The sequence below is a fragment of the Haliotis rubra genome, unplaced genomic scaffold (genome assembly GCF_003918875.1).
Source record: "Haliotis rubra isolate DU_JTF1 unplaced genomic scaffold, ASM391887v1 Scf242, whole genome shotgun sequence".
Lineage (NCBI taxonomy): Eukaryota > Metazoa > Mollusca > Gastropoda > Lepetellida > Haliotidae > Haliotis > Haliotis rubra.
Window position 1 is genome coordinate 149254 of NW_025766470.1, and position 21649 is coordinate 170902.

Here is a 21649-nt window from a genome sequence, read left to right on the forward strand (position 1 = left end):
CCCGCTCTGACTGGGTTCGGTCTCCAGGGTGCTTCGTTTCGAGGGAAGTAAACGCAAGTACAAAATATTGCACTTTTGATTCGCCATTGTACGCTTATAATTTTGTTTATTTGTTTTTTCACAATCAGCCATGTATATTATTTGTCATGAATAGGTGAAAATTGTGTTTTAATTATGTTTGTTGTTGGTTTTTTTTTTGTTGCATGTGACCTTTAACTAACGGGTTGTGTGTTTGTCATGAAGGATTATGTGTACTAATGTCTACTAAACATATAAAAATAGACATCGTAAAATCAGCAAGAATTTTTAAAAGTGTTGTGCAAGAACCCACCAATGCATGCTCTTTTACGAATATGACAGGTGTTAGAAGAATATTTAAGTCTGCGTTGGCGAGCTGTCTGTCTTCTCTCACAGGACCTAGAGGTAGGTGAGCCACTCGCTGATATGAGGTGTTTTTTGTTGTTTAAAGCCGAAATCGGAAATATTCGTCACGCCGAAGACCCGGGTTCGATTTCCCACATGGGTATAATGTGTGAAGCCCATTTATGGTGTCCCCCGCCGTAATATTGCTGGGATGTTGCTAAACCATACTCACTCACTCACTATATTGCCCTGAATATTCTGATATTGAAAAGATGGTTATACTAATTGGTGGAATTAATTGTGCACCATCGTTACCCGAGTAATCCTATATTGACCATCCCTTCCCAGACATACAGGTAATGAGCTTCCGTTAACATTTAGGATATACACATGTATTTCATTTTTATGTTTTACGAAACGGAAAATAGACTTAGTTTGAATGAAAATAACTATTGTTACATTTTGTTGATTTGCTTTTGGTTTAGTTCAATTAAACATTCCAGTCTATATATTTCATACCATAATACTCCACCAAAACCTTGTGTTTATCTTGAAGGAGGCATATTTTACAGGGGTATTCTGCTCGAATTTTAAGGCGAAGCGAAAACAATCCAAAAAATCTTGGTATAATCTCTACCTTGTCTAGGTAAAGTTACCAAATGAATATACTTATTTAAGCTTACATACGTATATGATGCTTAGATCTAAGAAGTACGTATATCTCAATATATGATATCACAATGATGTGTATCGTTACTCAGACCGTGTCTTGTGAAGTGAGCTGAGTGAGTTTAGTTTTACGCCGCACTCAGCAATATTCCAACTATATGGCGGTGGTCTGTAAATAATCGAGTCTGGACTAGACAAACCAGTGATCAACAACATCTACGCAATTGGGAACCGATGACATGTGTAAACCAAGTCAGCGAGCCTGACCATCCGACCCCGTTAGTCGCATCTTACGACAAGCATGGGTTACCGAAGATCAATTCTAACACGGATCTTCACGGGTTCTTGTGAAGTTGCGACCCCAGCTAATTAACATAAGTATAGTTTATGCAAGCCAGGTTTTGTGACTTGGTTGAATAAATTACTTTTTTGGCGTGAATAATTGCTCATAGAGTCAATCACTGGATTATCTGGACCTAACTAGGTGATTTACAGACCACCGTCATGCAGCTGAAGATATCCGAGTAAGTAAGTAGGGGTTTACTTCGCTGTTAGCAACATTCGAACAACGTCACGCTGGGGACACACGTTTTACCCATGTGAGGAATCGAACATGGGCCTAGTTTTAACCCCTAGGCTACCCTCCCGCCCCTGAACAGAACTACGTTAACGATAAATCTAGCAATGCATGGCTAACTTTAGGTAGGTGGTATATTTAAATGTCAAGTTCAAGACCACCCATTTGTGGTATGGATGAATCACGAACAGCATATTCAGTACCGTATACCGTTACATTTAAGCTCATCGGGTTCAGCATAACGGTAAAACATGAACACAGGTAAATGACATGATAGTGACAAAATATGCCATAATGCTGCATTCGAGAAAAGACTAAAATAAATCGAGATAAAAGGTCATCTCTAGTGCATGTTCGAGTCAACGTATTTCATATACGGGTGTACTCGAGGCAGCAATGTTCTGATTGCAAAAACTATAAGAATTCCATGAAGTATACCCATGTATTACAATACAAATTGGACAGACTCGAATTTGATAACAGATTTCTACAAAACAGTCTCATTGGTGTTTAATTAATTAAATTTTATAAAAATGTGTTATACTTATTCTTCCAGATTGAAATGAACAACCTCATCATCTTCTCGTGTCTTCTCGCCGTGGCGTTTTCAGCGTGAGTTTAAGATATGATGACAAAGGTGGTCTCAGGCTGCAATGCGCTGTACAGAGTTGCCTCCCTTAGACACATCACATTCGTCACCACTCGCCGTAACATCCAAAACATTCGTCACCACTCGCCCCTTTCCGTAACCTCAAAGCTTGTCTCGGAATAACAGGAGTTGGTTACGAATGGAATGCCTCCAAAACATTCCTGACCCACTCGTGTTATTCCGGGGCTTCTTGGAGGTTACGGAAAGGGGCGAGTGGTGACGAATGCCTCCAAAAGTCGCTATTCGGCTTGTCCCGGAATAACACGAGTTGGTCACGAATGCACGTACCATTTCGCCCTATTGTTTGTTTGTACGTTCGTTGGCTTCATGGAAACTGAAAGCATATAAGACCCGTATCAATAACACGCTCTCAGACTCTGTGTTCAAGGACTCAAAAATCGTATGACTTTTGTACATATATCCGATAATGAGAGAAAACCCGCTTTGGAACAATGGGATGACGTCACCAGAGGTGTCTCAACTGTGCTGACTCTATACACAGGAAGATACATTAGGTATATTTTTCTTCTCGACTTCAGCACTGACTCCCCCGTTGTAGCTGCCCTTAAAAGAGCGTTTTCCTCCGTCGACACCGACAAAGACAATCACCTCTCAGAATCGGAATTTGAAGCCATATATGACCTTTACGATAAGAATGGTAAGTTTTCTTTCCCGTGTTTATTTGACTTTTGTTTGGCGAGCTAGCTGTCTTCTCACCAGGGATCCTCAAGATATTAGGATTACACAAACCACACCCCACGCCTTCGGGTCATGATGACACACAATTAATCAAGCGAGTGAGCAGCCCTGACCATCGAGAGGTTGCTCCATTGTATGAATAGTTGAACTAAATCAGTTTTCATGTACAATACGTACAAGAAAGACATTCATGTTTCAAGTCAAGTTTATTGCATTCATTAACCAAGGAATTGTCTCCACTAGGTGACGGTCACTTGAGGTTGGCTGAGTACCTTGCGGCATCCGGAGTCCCCCAGGCTTCAGCTAAAGACAACTTTGACTACTACGATACCAACAAGGATGGCGATATCACGAAAGCTGACGTGAAGAGAATATTCTCAGACTACGATGGAAATGGTAAGTGAACATTTTGCTGAAAACCAGAAGACTATTTTCGAGTGTTCGAATAAGGGTTCGACCCATTTATGTTTCCAGGTTTGTCAGCTCTCTAACCATGCTCGACCCGTGAAGGTCCGGGTTGGAATGAACCTGCACAAATCGATGCTCATGCTGTTGATCACTGGATTGTCTGATCCAGACTCGAATATTTACAGACCGCCGGCAAAAAGCTGGAATATTGCTGAGTTCGGCGTAAACCTAAACTCACTCACTCACTCATTCACTCACTGTAGCCATGCTCGTGGATGTCTGTCGTTATATACTGGGCAAAAATAGTTAGGGATATATATGTAAATTTTGAAATTATGAATAATGATTTATTTCTTCATTGACACACTGATAAAATATCAACCATAAAAATACCAATATCCCTAACTTATTTTGTCCAGTATATAACTGGAATACAGTAATAATCAAAAGTAATTACCGATTTACGAAATACGACAGACTGGCGTTACTTGAGACAAAACTGGGCTGCGGTCGTAACCAGTTAACGTCAAATGTGACAGTGAAGCCGTCACCGTAAGTGGTATGTTGATGTTTGCCTTTTCAGCCCTACTTGCTGATGTCACGGTATGCATGCCTGGCAGTTTGCTGTTGGCACGTGCATATGGCTTTTTGACAGTTTTTGCCTTTTCAAGTAACGCCAGGCTGGCGGCTTTTTCTTGTTCCATCACGCAGTTGGAGGTTTACTTATGTAGCAGGGCATGGAGTCATCCCACAGATGACATCCTTACCTTGTCAGCCTCTTGACGGGGTTAACCTCTTTGGTCATGTGAGCAAGGCGCCCGACTTCGGATCAGAAGGTCCAAGTTCGAATCCCAGCACGGGAATCGGAAAATTTATGGCTGCTACGCTTAATATGTCGGAAATAAGTTTCAATCATTATGTGTGTAACAGGCCTTTCTTGGGAGAGTATTTATCAACATTGTCTGACACGTGTGTGTGTGTGCGTTCGTGCACGCGCGCGCATGTGTATTGTTGATAACATATCAGCTGATTATATCATGGTTTCGTGTTCTAACAGGGGATGACAAAGTGACTTTCGGCGAGTTTGAGCATCACTATGCATTGGTGAGTACTTACAGGATGATATTTTCAAAATATTCACATTGGTCGTCTAAGGCGCCCGTTCACCCGATCCTGAAATTAGACCTATTTGGCGAAACAGCATGGGTTACTGGAGTAGCTGGTGCACGTGATTGTGTCATCGGTGCGCAGGGGGTCAGGCTCGCTGAGTTGGTTGACACATGTCATCGGTTCCCAATTACGCAGATCGATGCTCATGCTGTTGATCACTGGATTGTCTTGTCCAGACTTGATTATTTAGACAGCCGCCATATAGCTGGAATATTGCTGAGTGCGGTGTAAAACTAAACTCATTCACTCACTCACTCATCGGTGCGTGGCAAGGGTGTATGCTCAGTCCCTTTCTATTTCAAATTTCATAAAAGACACAGGTTTGTGAAACTGAATAGAATTGTCATTTTGGGGCTCAGTTACATTTGTATTTTTCTGCTTTGTTGATGACCGCAAGGTCATTGCGGTCCAGCACCCAGTTTTAACTGCAAGCGCCCTCATATAAACTGAAAACCTTTGCCAACAGATCATTTCAGTTTCCATAATCACATCTTTGGGACTCTCTCCCCACAGAACGCAGATGCACGAAAGGTGTTTTTAAATTCCTTGAAACCATGCTTGCCTCGCCTGTACTTTAAATGGAGTAGTGACTGGAGTTCCAAGATAAAGCACGATTAGCAAAAGTTTAAATCATAGATGTGGTCAGTGGGGTAGCCTAATGGTTAAAGCGTCCGCTCGTCACGCTGAAGACCCGGGTTCGATTCCCCACGTCAGGACAATGTGTGAAGCCCATTTCTGGTGTCCCCTGCCGTGATATTGCTGGAATATTGCTAAATCGGCGTGAAACCACTTACTCACTTACTTTATAAATGTTTATTTCTAATGAAAAGGTGGCAAACAGAACAAATTTGCAAAAGAATATTCGTATTTCAACCATCATCCATGGTTTTGTTTTGTGAAGAATGAAAAGAAATCCCATAATAAATTAGGCGTAGAGAATAAGCAAGTTCATAAATGTTACCAGACAGCCTAATAATAGTTTGTTATACTTCCAACAACATTGATATCCTGTAATATATTGAAGTATCCTTTAGTTTTATGCCTTCCACACATTGTTTCACACATATCATTTCGCACCCGTGAAGATCCGGGGTAGAATAGGTCTTCAGCAACCCATGCTTGCCACAAAAGGCGACTATGCTTGTCGTAAGGGGCGAATAACGGGATCGGGTGGATAGGCTCGCTGACTTGGTTGACACATGTCATCGGTTCCCAATTGTGCTGATCGATGTTCATGATGTTGATCCCTGGATTGTCTGGTCCAGACTCGATTATTTTCAGACCGCCGCCATATAGCTGGAATATTACTGAGTGCGGCGTAAAACTAAACTCACTCACTCACTCATATCATTTGGATTCCAGGTCGAGAAAGCCATCGCTGGTGCTGGAACTGGCGTTGGGAAGTAACTGGTAAGGTAAATCGGTTGTAATGTAATCTTTCGGAATCGAGGGAGTTACTGTGATCACATATAGTATGACCAGATATTATTGAGAATTTTAGGAATATGTTTAATTGGATTTCTAGTATAAACAACCTTGACCAGCTATCAAGTGCTTGGTTTCATTCAAGAGAGACGACTCCGTTAATCCTTTTTCGTTAGTTTGTGAAGAGCTCTCCCCCTTTGTTTACTTGCTAGCAGACGACATTTTCAGTGATCCTCAGTATAGATGATTTAGAGAAGAGGAAGTTGATTTTAGAGTATTATAACAAGGACATCAGATCAGCTAAAGTGATTTCAAGTAGAACAGGCATCCCTTTGTCCGCTGTTTATCGTGTTTTGAAAAATATTGCAAATGGATATGGCACTGAGCACCAGGGAGGCGCAGGTAGGCCCAGAAAATTGACTGTCGGTGACAGGAGGCAGCTTGGTATTCTTGTTTCTAAAAATAAACGAAGGAGTTTAGAAAACTTAAGGCTGGATATGATTGATAGAGGAACTGTGGCTGTCTGTAAGGAGACAATTAAAACTGAGCTGCATGCTATGGGTTGGCAGAAAAAACGAGGAATTCCATCACCGATCATGAAACCTGAACAAAAGGAGCGAAGGTTGAACTGGTGCTTACAGCATAGAAATTTTAACTGGGACAATGTGATTTTCTCAGATGAAAGTTCTGTGTGGCTGTTTCCTAATAGACTGAAATTCTGGACTAAACAAACTGAAAAACCTTTCTATCAGCGCCCAAAGTACAGTCCGAAATTTAACGTGTAGGGTGGCATATCTGTGTTAGGGGCAACGCCCCTATGTGTATTTGAAGGGAATATGAACGGTGAGCGGTACACAGATATTCTCGGGGGACATGTACTTCCATCTGCTCACGTGTTCTATGGAAATTTTTGGATTTTCCAGCAGGAAAACGACCAAAGACATCGTTCAAAGCATTTACAGGCCTGGTTTCGGACCCAAAATATGACATTATTAAATCCAATAGAAAAAGTTTGGGGGCTTATGAAGGAAAGTGTCAATAAGAAAAATCTGACAAATATTGCTGAAATGAAAGAAGAGGTGGTCCGATATTGGGACAGCATGGACCACGACTTTCTAACTTCTTTGATCAGTAGTATGCCCCGCCACATTGAAGCCTGCATTGCTGCGGGCCCATGGTGACTTGACAAAATACTTGAATCTTTGAATCTTCCATATGTATTTTGTTCTGCTAATATTCACATTTAATACGTGAGTAATGAGTGTAAAAATAACAAATATACAATCTTTAAATTCTCAATAATTTCTGGTTGTACTGTATATACTAAGGCATAACTAGTTATAGCCTATCGTGGCGCTACGATCGAGCCACAAAATGTCGTATACATACAGCGTACGTTGGCCGTACTCAACGTTACATGACCTTGACTTAATGACGTTCCCTGGCGTTCGAAGAAAACAGCAAGAGCTCTATGACTAAGAACTAATGGTAAATAGTTTATGCATTTAATTTAACATCATGCCAGCATTACAAATGAATTATCATGTAATTCGATAACCGAGCTCACGACACGATACGATCGATAAAAACTATCGAATTGCATTTCTACTTTGATGCAAGACTTGTAGGTTGGTCAGTGCATGTCTGTGCGGTAATGGCTGAGGTCACAACCGATTCTACCTTGACACTGAAGAATGCTTGATACAATATGGCGTAAAATTCTTCTTACGCGTCGCCGATATAACTAAATTTGCGGCTATATAACCACCGGTATACGTCCCCAATTCGTCAAGCACAGTACAGTTATCCCCATTCTAATTCAACTCGTTTTACACTGTTTTTTTCGGGAAAGAAATTCATTATTTAAACCAGGTCAAAGTTCCTCTAGGTCAAAGGTTAATCATATCACTCCTTCAACTTACACCATCGCCAGAGAAAGTAGTTCCCTTTTCAAACTACACACGTTTTTTATGTGCACACAGACTAAATTTGACAATGATGAATAGATCATAGTATTATAGATAAAATGGACGGTATTATGATGAAACCGCCCTCTAGCTACAGAAATGAGCGGCCCGCTGATTCCTCAACTACGGGCCATTATCAGTTCTGTTGTCAAATGACGTCATAGCAGGTGACGTCACGCTCCATAATGACGTCATAAACCTTGTTTCATGATCTAACAGTGTTGGGTCAACAGCCCGTTGCGAGTAAGTTGTTTGAACTTAAAATTAAATTTATGATACTGTTTTGTCTTTTTTTAACACAAATTCCACCCATTTTAGCTGGATAGGGGAGTTATTTGACCAATGGCTTCTGCAAATGACAATGTCCTGCGAAACAGCGTTACCCCAATAGTGTAGGGATACATTCAAAGGTTTCGGTGAATCGGTTTTCAAATTGCGACCGTATATGCTGATTATACGGTCGGAAATTTATAGCATTGACTAATCAGAACTCGTGTTACATACTAAGTTGAATTAGAATTCGCATTGAAACATCAGTGTAGATACATCGATGTATCGATAGCATACTTTCGAAATTCATATTCTGTATGGCAAGGTTTGCTTTTAATAGACGTTACGGTGATATGTCTGATTATATTCATTGCCCATAAGATATGTACGGACGATCGAAAGGGGACAAAACTATTAGGTGTGACGTTCCTCTTGACAAAGGGGTATCACGCTGTGTCAGTCTTGACACGTGGTATCCATGTATGTTCTGTAGTAGGGGTGGGTATTGCCGAAAGTTTTCATATGCGATATGTATTGCAATATATTGCAAGAATTCTTTTAAAAAAAACCTACTTATAATCGAGTTAATGCTTGATTTACAAAGCAAAACCACAACAAAATCACTATGCTTGATTAGGCTTTAATAAAAACTTTAAATCATGACAAAATAAAAATGCAAATAATATTTGGAACAAATGAAACAAGGAAAGGAACAAATTTAAAAAACCCGGAAATAGCCGAAGATTTCCGAGTGTTCTGAAGCCTTCCGAATGCATGTCAAAATACCGGTTTTCGATCAGCGTATCGCAATACGTATCGTTCTCATGCCTAAACCGGTTATATTGCGCAGCCTTATTCTGTAGGCATATTTGTTTTTTATTATAACACTAGCAAATAACGATTTAACCAGATAGAGAAATACTAAGAAGTGCTAAAATATCATGTATTTCCTTTCAGGCTCACCACCCACCTTACAAGATTGTTACGTCGCTGTTATCAGTTTGTACTGTACACAATAGATACTTTTCACTAAATCGTGTCCATCGTATCAATTATCGTATCAATTCTACCATCATCGCTTAGCTGTATGATGTCCCTCAGCAGTTAACATATACACAGAACATTAATGGTCAAATGGTTTTCGACGCCTTAGATTAACACGCAGAGTTACTTCCCTTAGCGTATCTGCTCGATCAGTTATTGGCTGATACAGTGCTCGGAAAACTCCCCAAACAGCCCTTGGTGTGCCAGTACCATACCAGTCGTTCCGGTTTGTTCAAATATACATCTGATTCCAGTTTCTCCTCTTTCGAAGGGAAGTTTCCTTAGATAGAGAAGGTATGACCATTCTTATATTTTGAGCACTTATTGTTTTCCCTTCCTGTTGAAACATTTAAGCGACACATAACATAATCACTACCTACAGTTGCTGGTGATGTATAGCCTGGATTTACATTTTGTTGTTTTGCAATGACTAACAATTTTACACTGAACTCGAACTAGTTTTAATCAATGTGTGACAGTCTAGTTGTTATACTATCCCTTGATGAAAGGTTTTTTTAATAAGTATACATATTTTTAGTCTTAGTACATAACTTTTTGTCGTCACGATATGGCTGAAATATTGCCGATGTGACGTTAAATATTAACTGACTCACTCACTCATAACATAATCATAACACTGTAGAGCGACCTTTGAACAATCACGTCACGTATGACTGACTGACTGACTGAGTTTGGTTTTACGCCGCTTTTAGCAATATTCCAGCAACATCACGGCGGGGGACAGCAGAAATGGGCTTCACACATTGTACCCATGAGGGGATTCGAACCTGGGTCTTCGGCGTGACGAGCCAACGCTTTAACCATTAGGCTACCCCACCACCCCCTCGTCACGTATGAAGGTTTTCTTGAAAACCACATATATAATACCAAGTGCCCTTATGGAAAACAAATAATGAGAAATATTCCTCAGCAACTATCTTTGGAGACATCTTCCAGCCAACTGTTTTATGGTAACGTATGGGTCCTAGAATGACGAACCTGTGAGCAAAAGCATCGAACACCAATATTCCAGTTATATCACAACAGTCTGTAAATAATTAAGTCTGGAACTTACACACAACAATTTATAAAACGTCACTGCAAGAAAATTACTTGCACTGACCACTGGAATTCAGCAAAACCACATGGTGTTAGCGAAAAGGGTAAGCATATCATGTCCTACCGGTATCATATGCCAGTCACATAATTTGCATAACATCTACCAGAACCCTGAAAAAGCAAACCAAACAGTTGCGTGAAGTATGGACCAGAACATTCTCTTCCCACAGAGGTTACTCCTGTCATATCTTCCTACGTAACCTCTGTTCTAATACGGCCCTTTCATGGTGTGAGCGTTCAAGACTCGTGATTGGAGGCAATCAGATTTAGTTGTGCAATTAGCGACGTTGTTTCAAAAGTGATCATTCGCAAGGCCTCGGTAATTTCCGTATGCTTCGAGAAAACTAAACCTCTCCCCCTACGCGATGCGCAAACGTTTCTTCTAGACAGAACTCAGTCATGTTATGGCGGATCAGTGGCGTCTCCATCGCCCTCCTTGACAACGGACAAGCTAGCCATTAAACGTCTTGTGTGTAACATCAACACAAGTCCCCGTCAGATGGGGGATATTTGTGGCCCCACATTTGCTTGTGTTAGTCAAGTTGAATCTAAGTCGATGTAAAACGTGTTCTGATTGGATAGAAAGAAGGGAGATAATTCGTGTTGCGATCTTTTGCCGCTAGGGGATTTTACGAGAACCGGGAAATATGGCCGTATTAGAACAGAGGTTCGTAGGAAGATATGACAAGTAACCTCTGTGGGAAGAGAATGGGACCAGAACAGCGTACGAACTGATTATGTTGAAACTTAACAAAACGACACGTTAATTCTGAATTGCGTCTGCTATGTTCGAGTGCAGAGACAATATAAATGCCTATCGACTTCCCATGAGGCAGGTACACTCTTATGAAACTGAAATGTCGATAAATCACTGTATCAACCGAAAGTGAAGTCAATAGCTGCTTTATTATATGACACAAAAATACATATAAAATTACAAAAAAGAAATACTAGCCTGCTTAGCTCTGATACATAGCGCTCAAATACATGATTGAACGCCGTGTATGGGAACGCTGTGTATCTTAGCAATAGTCTGCTCACATCTCTCAACCTTTTCGTCTGCCATTGTTTGGAAAGGTAAACAACTGTGAATCGTCACTGAAACGTAGCAATGCCTACTTTGGGGGCAAATCCAACACACACGCGTGATCACGAGTTTACGTTATGGGGTTTCATTCTGTTTTTAGCCGAGTGGGGTCTGTGGGTTGTATCAACCTCACGTGAGGTTGACTTAACTTTGTGTCACGTTATGCATGTGGCAATTCAACCAGTTACCCCATGCCAAATGTAGATATAGCATCAAAACCAGGTAATATGATACACCCGGCCTGATCACCCATACTGCATATCTTGACCATGTTGAGCACCAGAGCCATTCGTGGCCAACTCGTGGTATTCCGGGACAAGCCGAAGTCTTCTTGGAGTTTACGGAAATGGGCGAGTGGTGACGAATGCACCAGAGCTTGTGGTTAATATACCCATGCATCAGTTGGTCTATGAACATGTGGATACTGTTTCAACAGTGGTATAAACCTTGTTTGTTTTTTAGGAACCTGATATGTGGCTAGTTCCATAACAAGAATTCTTTTAGGGTGTGAGGTGTCATACTGGCCGATAACACTTTTACTGCTCCTGAGAGATCCTGGAAGATAGGAACTTTCCTTAGCACTTGGCCTAGGACTACAATCAGATGAACAAAACATTTAGCAGCCATGTAACAATTATACTCATAAATATAAGCAGGGAAGATCAACGTCGGGGAAGGGGGACACAAAGTCCCCGAGCCTGCACTCCACCCCCCACAATTAAGTGAGTGAGTTTAGTTTTACGGGGCTTTTAGCATTATTCCAGCAATATCACGGCGGGGCACAGCAGAAATAGGCTTGACACATTGCATCCATGTGGGGAATCGAACCCGGGACCGGCGTGACGAGCGAACGCTTTAACCACTGGACTACCCCACTAACCGTCTCTCACAAGAAGCATGTGTTTCTGGAGCCAGTGCTACGCCATGCTTCCTATAAGGATTCTCTTTATTACGACCAGCAAAAGTTGTTCGGGACCTTTCTTACTCTCTTAGTCCCCACAATTAGGACTGTTCTCGTAGTCTAGTCATACAGCGCTGTGTCGAAGTTACGGTTGTCTCGAAGTAAAAGCTTGGTCCCTGCATATTCCATATGTATTTATGACTATTCGGTTGTGTCAAAGTATTTAGCCTGGAAGTATACTAGCCACATAAAGAAACTGTGCATTGTCCCAGTTGATAAGAAGTACGATAACAATGTCAAAGGTACACATAAACTTTAATGGGGCGATCATGAGACCATAACAAGTCGGGAGAATTTCAATTGAAAAGTCAATCACAATGGCGTCACGAGTCCACAAGCGGGACAGGGGTCAAACGACCATGTCACAAGCTCAATAACGGGTATGTCCACCATCGGCATTGAGAACAGCAGTGCATCGACGACGCATAGAGCCTATCAAACGTGCAAGGAAGGCTTGTGGGATGTCACGCCAGATTCTCTCAAGTTCTGTTGCAAGGTCAAGGACGTTATCTGGCGGATGAGGAAGACGGCATAAACGCCGATCCATCTCGTCCCAAACATGCTCTATCGGGGAGAGATCCGGCGAATTTGCAGGCCAAGGCAGTAAGTCAACGTTGTGGTGTTGCAAGAAATCTATAGCAACCCTTGCCGTATGAGTGCGGGCATTGTCCTGTTGGAACAATAGACCGATCCAGTCTGTCAATCAAAACTGGCGCATGCGTCAATTTTGGCCAATCAGCAGGCCGGGCGCGCTGTGTGGATTTGTCAGACTTATTTCCGGGGTCAAACGATGCCTCCGAAGCGATGTGCTTCGAATTATGCCATTTACACTCGCTATATTTATTACATATTGCTGCAATTTGATGTGTACCTTTAACAAAACAATTAGGTCAAGACAACAGAAATGGAGGCGGATCAAGAAACGCGATAGGCCTAACGATCAGTTAAATGTCTGCACCATCGTTCAGGAAACCTACGTCTGCCCGCTGATGAGAATTTGCACGAATTTCCACACTTTTGCACATGTGCAAAATCATTACCAATTGATGACAACAAATAGCAGTTTAAGACTTTGCAAGTGTTATAATCACGGACAATTCTTGTAACTACAAAATTGTTTTTGCTTAACGTTTTTAGTCACTACTACGCATTGAGTTGGTACGCCATAAAGCTCAAATGAGACAGGCGAGAAAGCCGTGACACAATGTAAACAAATCTCCATTTCAGTTAGGGTCAACCGAAATAGCAAAACTTGTTACATGAAAGAACAATGTGGCGGATATTTGTCCCCCTCCGCGCTTAGATATTGTTCAATTTGTCACACACATTGTAGGATGTTTTAAGTTTCATAAGCACAATCTGATGGCCTACAGTATCTTGTTAACAGAGCAAAATATTCGAGGAGTAATATTTTTTATTCAAACAGAAATATTGTCAGTGTCAGCAGTTGCCTATCATGCAATATCCAAGTATCAAAATTAGTTCATATGAGTGCCTATCAAACCATGCTTTAAATATTTCAGATTTTTTATAAAGAGTTGCATGGGACTTTGAATTGAATTACCTTCCTCCATGTTGATCGAATACGAAAACTATGTGAGAAGAATAGTGACTTTCTGGAGTATTGGACGGTGTGAAATAAAGTGTATATCTTAATTATGAGAACATTATTTGAAGTTTTGTTACCACATAAATTATTCACATATATTGGTACATTTTAGGAGTAATATTACAACTGTAATTTTGATTAATTCACTGGAAATGATAGCAAGGTATGTTTTAAGAATTTAGTTTTTTTTAGTAAACGTGGAAGGGTAATAAAATTAATAATAATCTAATCAATAATAAATAATTATTTAATTGATGACATATCAGATTCTTATGATTTTAAGGTAGAACTAGGCAAACAAACACCATACATATCATGGCAGGACAATCACTTGGTATTAACTTAGTTTCTTGGCTCCTGCTTTTAGATGTTTTTTTAAATACTACATTTACTAATAAGATAATTCTGAAAGAGATTGCTAGTGTCATAACTCATTAAAGTTATTTCAACATCCAGAGAATTTGAAAAAGCAAAGGCTACGTTTTGGTCAAACCCTGGTCAGGCATTATCCAGTCCTGGAACAGACTAACTTACAAAAATCTCAGTTGACTTTTCATGTAACGGAATAAATATTGAAACATATATTTAACCCATATTTGATGTAATTCTTCTGGTAAATCATCAGTTTTTTAGGAGGTTACTAATATTTGAAGACTGAGCAAAAGTTAGTGTTTATTAAGATGATGGATTTGGACAAATTGTTCAAGGTTTGTTGATGGTTATTTGGAAAATGAGCTTCATATTAAATTGCACACTGGTTTGTAGGAGGTGAACGCTTCAGGATATTTTCATGTCTGTTTTCCTAAACCTTTGTTATGACTTTGACCAAATTTTGAATCAACTTTACTATAATTTTTATGACACCAGTAAGTATCTCAGAAAAGGAAATAGATCAAAATCAGTGTTATGTCCTCTAAGGATATGGTCTCAGATCTAATAAAACAAAGATTATCATTGTTTAATTAAGAAGCAATAATGTCAATATGTAATTGTATTGACAAAAAGTTTTGAACATAAGATATATTCTTTGCACCTTATTTACACTAGTAGTTAGCTGTTAAACATCTCTGATGAAAAAACAATAGATCTACCTTGTATTTTGTGTAACGTTCTATTTCAATGCTAGTTAATTGTTCGGATAACTGTGGATCCTCTGTTCCAAGATTTTGCATCACGTTTCCTATTTCTGGAAAATGGGTCAGCTAGTGTACAGGTGCAGACTGTATCTTGGATCTTCTTTGTGTTCTGGTGCTGTGACATACCTGTACATAAACGCTGGCAGTTCATGAAATCCAGTATTGTGGAAGTTTGTATGTAAATTGGGATTCAACAACAAAGTACATATAGAAAAATAAAATGGAAATGATGATTACAAAAATTATTTCCTTATATTCAGTGTCATTTTATCATGGTGTGCAGATTTTGAAGAGAGAAACGTTACTGAGAATTGCTGCAGATCAGCTGTTGAATATTTGCTTCTGGGTATGTCCAGATACGTCCATGGAAACATACTGTTTACAAGCCCAATTACCTTTTCCAGATTTCCAAATAAGATCAAATAGGTTATGCTGTGATTGATTTGTTTACATTAATTATATACAGACAAATAAGGTGCATGAAGTAGTAGACGGGAAATATTTTCTGCTTTTTATTTACCATTCTCTTAATTCATTAAAAGATAGAAACCCATGTTTTCAGATTATTGAACTAAATTTGAACAACGCCAACGGATAAGTAAAGGTGCCACGCGCAGTGTTGATAATCTATTTATAGATACCGAAACGATCTGCAACATGAACATGTGGTTGTGTTCACGAGTTTTATAAAATTATAAACCCAAACAACAAAATTCAGTTATCCTTCCCCTGCTAATAGCTGTGACGGAGGTGAATTGCCAGATAGATTAATTGATTCGAAAGAAATTAGGCTTCCTACAGTCTCAGCAGCTAGTCGAGACGACTTTTCATCGGGCATGTAACTCATTTTCACTCGCCAGTTGCAATCTGCCAGCTAAAATATATTAAAAATCACATACGTATAACTTGCCTCTTTAAATAACATTCCCAAACGACGGATACCAAAGTATCACAAGCAGAATTCATCAACAACGTTCGCAATCACGTAACGTTTCGCCGGCGGTGACGCCATTGTGATTTGTCAGTGGTTGTCCCCCCTAACGTCAAAAACGAAGTGGGCGGGGCTTATCGGCCGGGACTGGATCGGTCTATTATGAAAGGGCCGTATTAGAACAGAGGTTACGTAGGAAGATATGACAGGAGTAACCTCTGTGGGAAGAGAATGGGGCAGGGGTTGAGCTTTCCAAAGTGACAGTATTGTGTGGCATTCGTTTGCTCTGTTTCTCTTTCTCTTGCTCTCTTTCCCGAAATGCACGTGCAACAAAGTATTGCACGTCTCAAGGACGAACCCACTGACGTCACGGAACGTGGCACGTGCATGCATGTTGGACACATATCACTAATCTCTGAGTTTAAATCCTTATGTGTCTACACAAGTTTGATAAGGTTATAAAACTGTATCTGTATTTTGTACACACTCCCTATCAGCCATGATGTTCGTGTAGATCACGTGTACTTGCTTACCTTGCTAAGGGCGATCACAGATTGTCACCTCCCACTCTGGCTCACCTAATCTGACATTATCATGATTACTGAATTTCGATAAATTCTGGTTTCGGCTCATTCCATCCTGTACACCGCAGTCTACTCTGACCCCGAACGTGGTCGATCATCAATATCTCGGGTTTTGTCACCCATGGACCGTCATCCACAGATAGTGAAACACTGAACGTACTGGCGATAGCAATCTCACTTCTGTCAGTTTACAAGGCGTCGGGGCAGCCTAGTGGTTAACGCCGAAGTCCCGGGTTCGAATCCCCCACATGGGTTCAATGAGTGGAGACAATTTTTGGTGGCCCCTGCCCTGATCACTTACACTCACTCTGTCTAGCAGCCAATAGCGTTGTACACGTTTAAATAATCGAGTCTGGACCAGACAATCCAGTGATCAACAGCATGATCTGCGTAATTGGGAACCGATGACATGTGTCAACCAAGTCAGCGAGCCTGACCACCCGATCCCGTTAGTCGCAATTGTCCACAGAGGTGAATCGAACTTCCATAAAAGTGTCACACAAATGGCGCCTGCCCATGAAGATCTGGGTTAGAATTGATCTTCAGCAACCCATGCTTGTCGTAAGAGGCGACTAACGGGATCGGGTGGTCAGACTCGCTTGACATGGGATAGATTGATTCTCATGATATTGATCACTGGATTCTCTTGTCCAGAATCGATCATTTACAGACCGCCTCCATATAGCAGGGATATTGCCGAGTGCGGTGTTACGCTACAAACAAACCGTCTGTAACCGTACGCGCGAGTATGGCGCTAGTGCAAACTAAAATAACCAGATTTGCTTTGATGTTAGCTTTACAGACATATACTGTTTTCCCAGAAATTATTGAGAAAATCTTTGCTTCCTAATACTGATAATAGAATTTTCAAATAGGTGTTACATTATGTAGGAAGGTACTCAACATGGGAGGCAACTCTTGTAGGCTTAAGAATGAACCTTACTACATCAACAGTAATTCCCCCTGATGTAGCAGATGCTTCCTTTGTTGACATTGCAGATTTGACAGCAGAAGAGAAAAGAAAGCTGGTTCTAGATGATTTTGAAAGAGGTGTGACTAATGCAAAAGAGTTAGCTGGTAGACATGACATTCCTCTGTCTACAGTATACAGAACTTTGAAGAATATTCAGTCAAGAGTTGAGCACAAGACAGGGGCAGGGAGGCCAAGGAAGTTCAGTACTACGGATCGCCGGCGACTTGGTCAGATTGTGATAGCGGAAAATTGAAAAGCGTTGAGGATATCAGAAATGAGACGATTATTAGAGGAAGTCTTCAGGTGTGTAATGATACCCTTAGACAAGAATTACAAAAACTTAACTGGGTGAAAAAGAGCGGAATTCCTTCAACATTGATTGAGAGATGCACAAAAAGAAAGACGTTTAAACTGGTGTAGGGCTCACGAAAATCAAGAATGGGATCATGTTATCTTTTCTGATGAAAGTTCCGTCTGGCTTCTTTCGAACTGTGTGAAAATGTGGACAAAAGATACCGTGAAATCAAAACAGCCCGTAATTTCACATGCGGGGTGGAATATAATCACGTTGTGTATTTTCACTGGAAATTTGAAGGAAGGAATGGTCACCTCCTTCCAACGGCACGAACACTGTTTGAAGATAACTGGATTTTCCAGCATGATAACAACCCCAAACACACTGCAGGCTACACAAAGCAGTGGTTGTCGGACGAAAATGTTCAAGTTTTAGACTGGCCCAGCTACAGCCTAGATGTTAACGCTATTGTGAATGTGTGGGGACTAATGAAGGACAGAATAAACCAAATGGGACTAAGCAATATTGAGGATATGAAGAAAGAAGTGGGATACGCTGTCACACGATTACAAACTTTGATCGGTAGCTAGGCGCATTCAGTCGTGTATATCAGGACAATATATCTCTTACAAAGTTCTGAAATGACACTTAGACTATCAGAGAATAATATCTCAACATATTCATTTAAAGGTCACATGCAACGTAAAACACAACTTTGCAGATTCTGATACCTTTCGGTATGGACTTACCGAAACAAATCGTCAAAAATGCAAATTCAACTTATAAAGTTGAAAAATAACGCGATGAAAAAAAAACGCGCGAAATCGGAGTTCAAACGTTTCACTAATTTTCCCCCGACTTTTCGGGGGAAAACAGGTTTCAACAGCTGGGCTGCGCTCATAGCACGTGCGCAGTGAAATAGGCTTGGAAGCGGGTTGTCCGGTGAATACTCGGTGAAGGCTTTGGTGTGAGCTATTTTTCTAATGTTTTGCTGATATCTCACAGGCGCGAGCTTTTTATATGTTATGACAGTAAATTAACTGTTTATATAATTTCACCACACGTTCTTCTTACCGAGTCACTTTCTCAGTTCGATACTTAAAAGCAATGTCATTATTTAGCGTTGACAGAATTTCTAACTGTGATATAGATATGTTGTTGTCACAGACAGAACTCAATGTCTTGTTTTATTGACACCTGTGTGTCCGCCTGCCTGTCTGCTAATGACAATATTCAATACACAGCTGCTATCACTGACCACATGCAATTTGAACTTAACACCAATCAGGCTATACACCATAAACAAAATGCATTGATTTATGGCCCGAGTTCGGTCTCTGCCACATTATGTAATTACACAGACAGGCAGGTGTGATACTTGAACACATGACATGTTATGATGTCTGTTGATTGCAAAATGTTATACACAAAATATGAGCATGTATTTACAAAACCCAATATCTCTACATATACACACACAATAAGCCGTGAGGGCATCTGCAAATGAACCAGCCGTTACACTTGAGTGCACACCCACCCGCTCTAACTGGGTTCGGTATCGCGGCTGCTTCGTTTCTTGGGAAGTAAACCGAAGTACACAATTTTGCACTTTTGATTTGCGATTGTAGGCTTATAATTTTGTTTATATGTTTTTTCATAACCAGCAATGTATATTATATGTCACGAATAAGTGATAATTGTGTTTTAATTATGTTTGATTTTTTGGTTGCATGTGACCTTTAAGTAAAACGTCTATATTTTAAATGTGTGAAACCAGGGATTTCATGTAATCCCTAAAAGAGTCGGCGATTTCATGAAATCACTTTGATCCCCAGGGAATTCATATATTCCCTAAAATATCAAGAGATTTCATCAAATAACTGATTTCCATGGTTATCCATTACACACATTCACTGTTAGGTTATCAGTGAATGTGTGAAATTAATATTTGTGGCTTAAAGGGACTCTGATCCACAGCAATTCCCCGGGTGATACACGATGTCCACCATTGTTTGAAAAAAGTAATTTCGATAACAACAATAGGCAATCAATCAACGTATTGGCGGTTAATGTTTTGAAGGACTGACTGACTGAGTTTGATTTTACGTCGCATTTAGCAATATTCCAGCAATATCACGGCGGCGGTACCAAAAATGGGCTTCACACATTGTACCCATGTGGGGATTCGAACCCGGGTCTTCGGCGTAACGAGCCAACGCTTTAACCACTAGGCTACCACACCGCCCAAATCCTTTGAAGGAAGGAACGTTGTTTTCACACAGGGACTTGTTCTGAGCTATACTCCCCAGGAATTCCATTATTCTACTTGGTTATCCATACTGGAAGTGAAATGGACAGATATAGTAGTAACTATTTTATAACGTCTACCCTAATTCATGTTTTGTGCCTTAAAATTTGAGTTTATCTAATTTCAAAAGGATTAAACCATTTTATATTTACAATCTTTATAATTAATAACAAATATACAGGTTAAACAAGTTAATGCCATTAAAAACAACATTCAGATTTACTAGACCAAGCGAACCCAAGCTCACTACTCTCCCCAAGGTCAAAATATTTCTTAAGTCAAATTTTACATCCATTTACATTAACATGAAATCCAAACTTTGCATCAAAATTAACATTTTTACCCAGAAATTTAACATCAGTGTGAAACTAATAAACAACAAAGTGAGTGAGTGAGTGAAAATTTGGAGGAGTCGGGACTGAGAATCCACTATGCTGCCTCATCACCCACAGCCACGGTCACTGATGTGACGGTAACACAGATCATCTCACCCACCCAGCTTCCAACCAACTAATGAGTGAGTTAGTTTTACGCCACTTTTAGCAATATTCCAGCAATATCACGGCGGGGGACACCAGAAATGGGCTTCACACATTGTACCCATTTTGGGAATCGAACCCGGTCTTCGGTGTAACGAGCGAGCGCTTTAACCACTAGGCTACCCCACCGCCCATCTTCATGCCAGATTATGAAACTTGTGGCCTGTAGTCTGATAATGAAACTTCTAATTGTCATAATGATCAGTTATTGTGTTAATGGTGGATAAATATTTAAAACTGATATCTATATTTGATGAAACAACAGTCTACAACGTCAGCCGTTGCGAAATTTCTTTTTCTTTTGTTTAGGCCAGAAGCGTCCATAATATATTTCTATGTAATCTGCCTTATCGAAGGAGAACAACTCTGATGTCACACTCTTCCCCGTTTCCAAAGAGGAGAGTTACCGGTCTTGGCGATGCAAATAGTTGTTTGTAATTACTAATCTCACAATTTCTATGTGTAACAGACTATCAATAAACTTCACCACGTTATCTTCACTGCTCGACATCTTTTATGATTCAACATACGACAATTTTCAGTTCGTTCCATGCAAAATATCATGTTAAATGAAAATATGAAATATATCCACAGTTTTATGTATGTATGTATGTATGTATGTATGTGTGTGTGTGTGTGTGTGTGTGTGTGTGTGTGTGTGTGTGTGTGTGTGTGTGTGTGTGTGTGTGTGTGTATGTATGTGTAATAGATGAGGGCTAAAGAGTTATATACTGAGTCAAAAAAGAAACTTCACAAAATGTAATTGTTAAAAATAATGAATTGTTTTCCTCTGATGATACATCTATATGTATCCGAAATGGGATCCCTATCTTTCGACTCTAGAAAAACGTTAGCAAAACCCACTC

At 40.2% G+C, this 21649-nt stretch overlaps 1 protein-coding gene across 1 annotated transcript; it reads left to right on the top strand.

Annotated features, from left to right (window-relative positions):
* Positions 1–9231, top strand: LOC124278822 (calmodulin-like protein 30). The gene is made up of 8 exons (XM_046714592.1): positions 1–53; positions 361–423; positions 2166–2221; positions 2798–2916; positions 3201–3353; positions 4423–4469; positions 5898–5945; positions 9155–9231. Exons 3-7 carry the CDS (start codon positions 2172–2174, stop codon positions 5940–5942), a joined length of 414 nt encoding a protein of 137 aa, XP_046570548.1. The 5' UTR covers positions 1–53; positions 361–423; positions 2166–2171; the 3' UTR covers positions 5943–5945; positions 9155–9231.
* Positions 9232–21649: the final 12418 nt, after the last annotated feature.

Bases quoted from the DNA above. Each gene is read 5' to 3' on its own strand.
- LOC124278822 (XM_046714592.1), top strand. From the start codon at position 2,172: ATGAACAACCTCATCATCTTCTCGTGTCTTCTCGCCGTGGCGTTTTCA. The intron at 2,222-2,797 runs GTGAGTTTAAGA...TCTCGACTTCAG, and splicing joins CTCGCCGTGGCGTTTTCAGC to CACTGACTCCCCCGTTGTAG. The intron at 3,354-4,422 runs GTAAGTGAACAT...GTGTTCTAACAG, and splicing joins CTCAGACTACGATGGAAATG to GGGATGACAAAGTGACTTTC.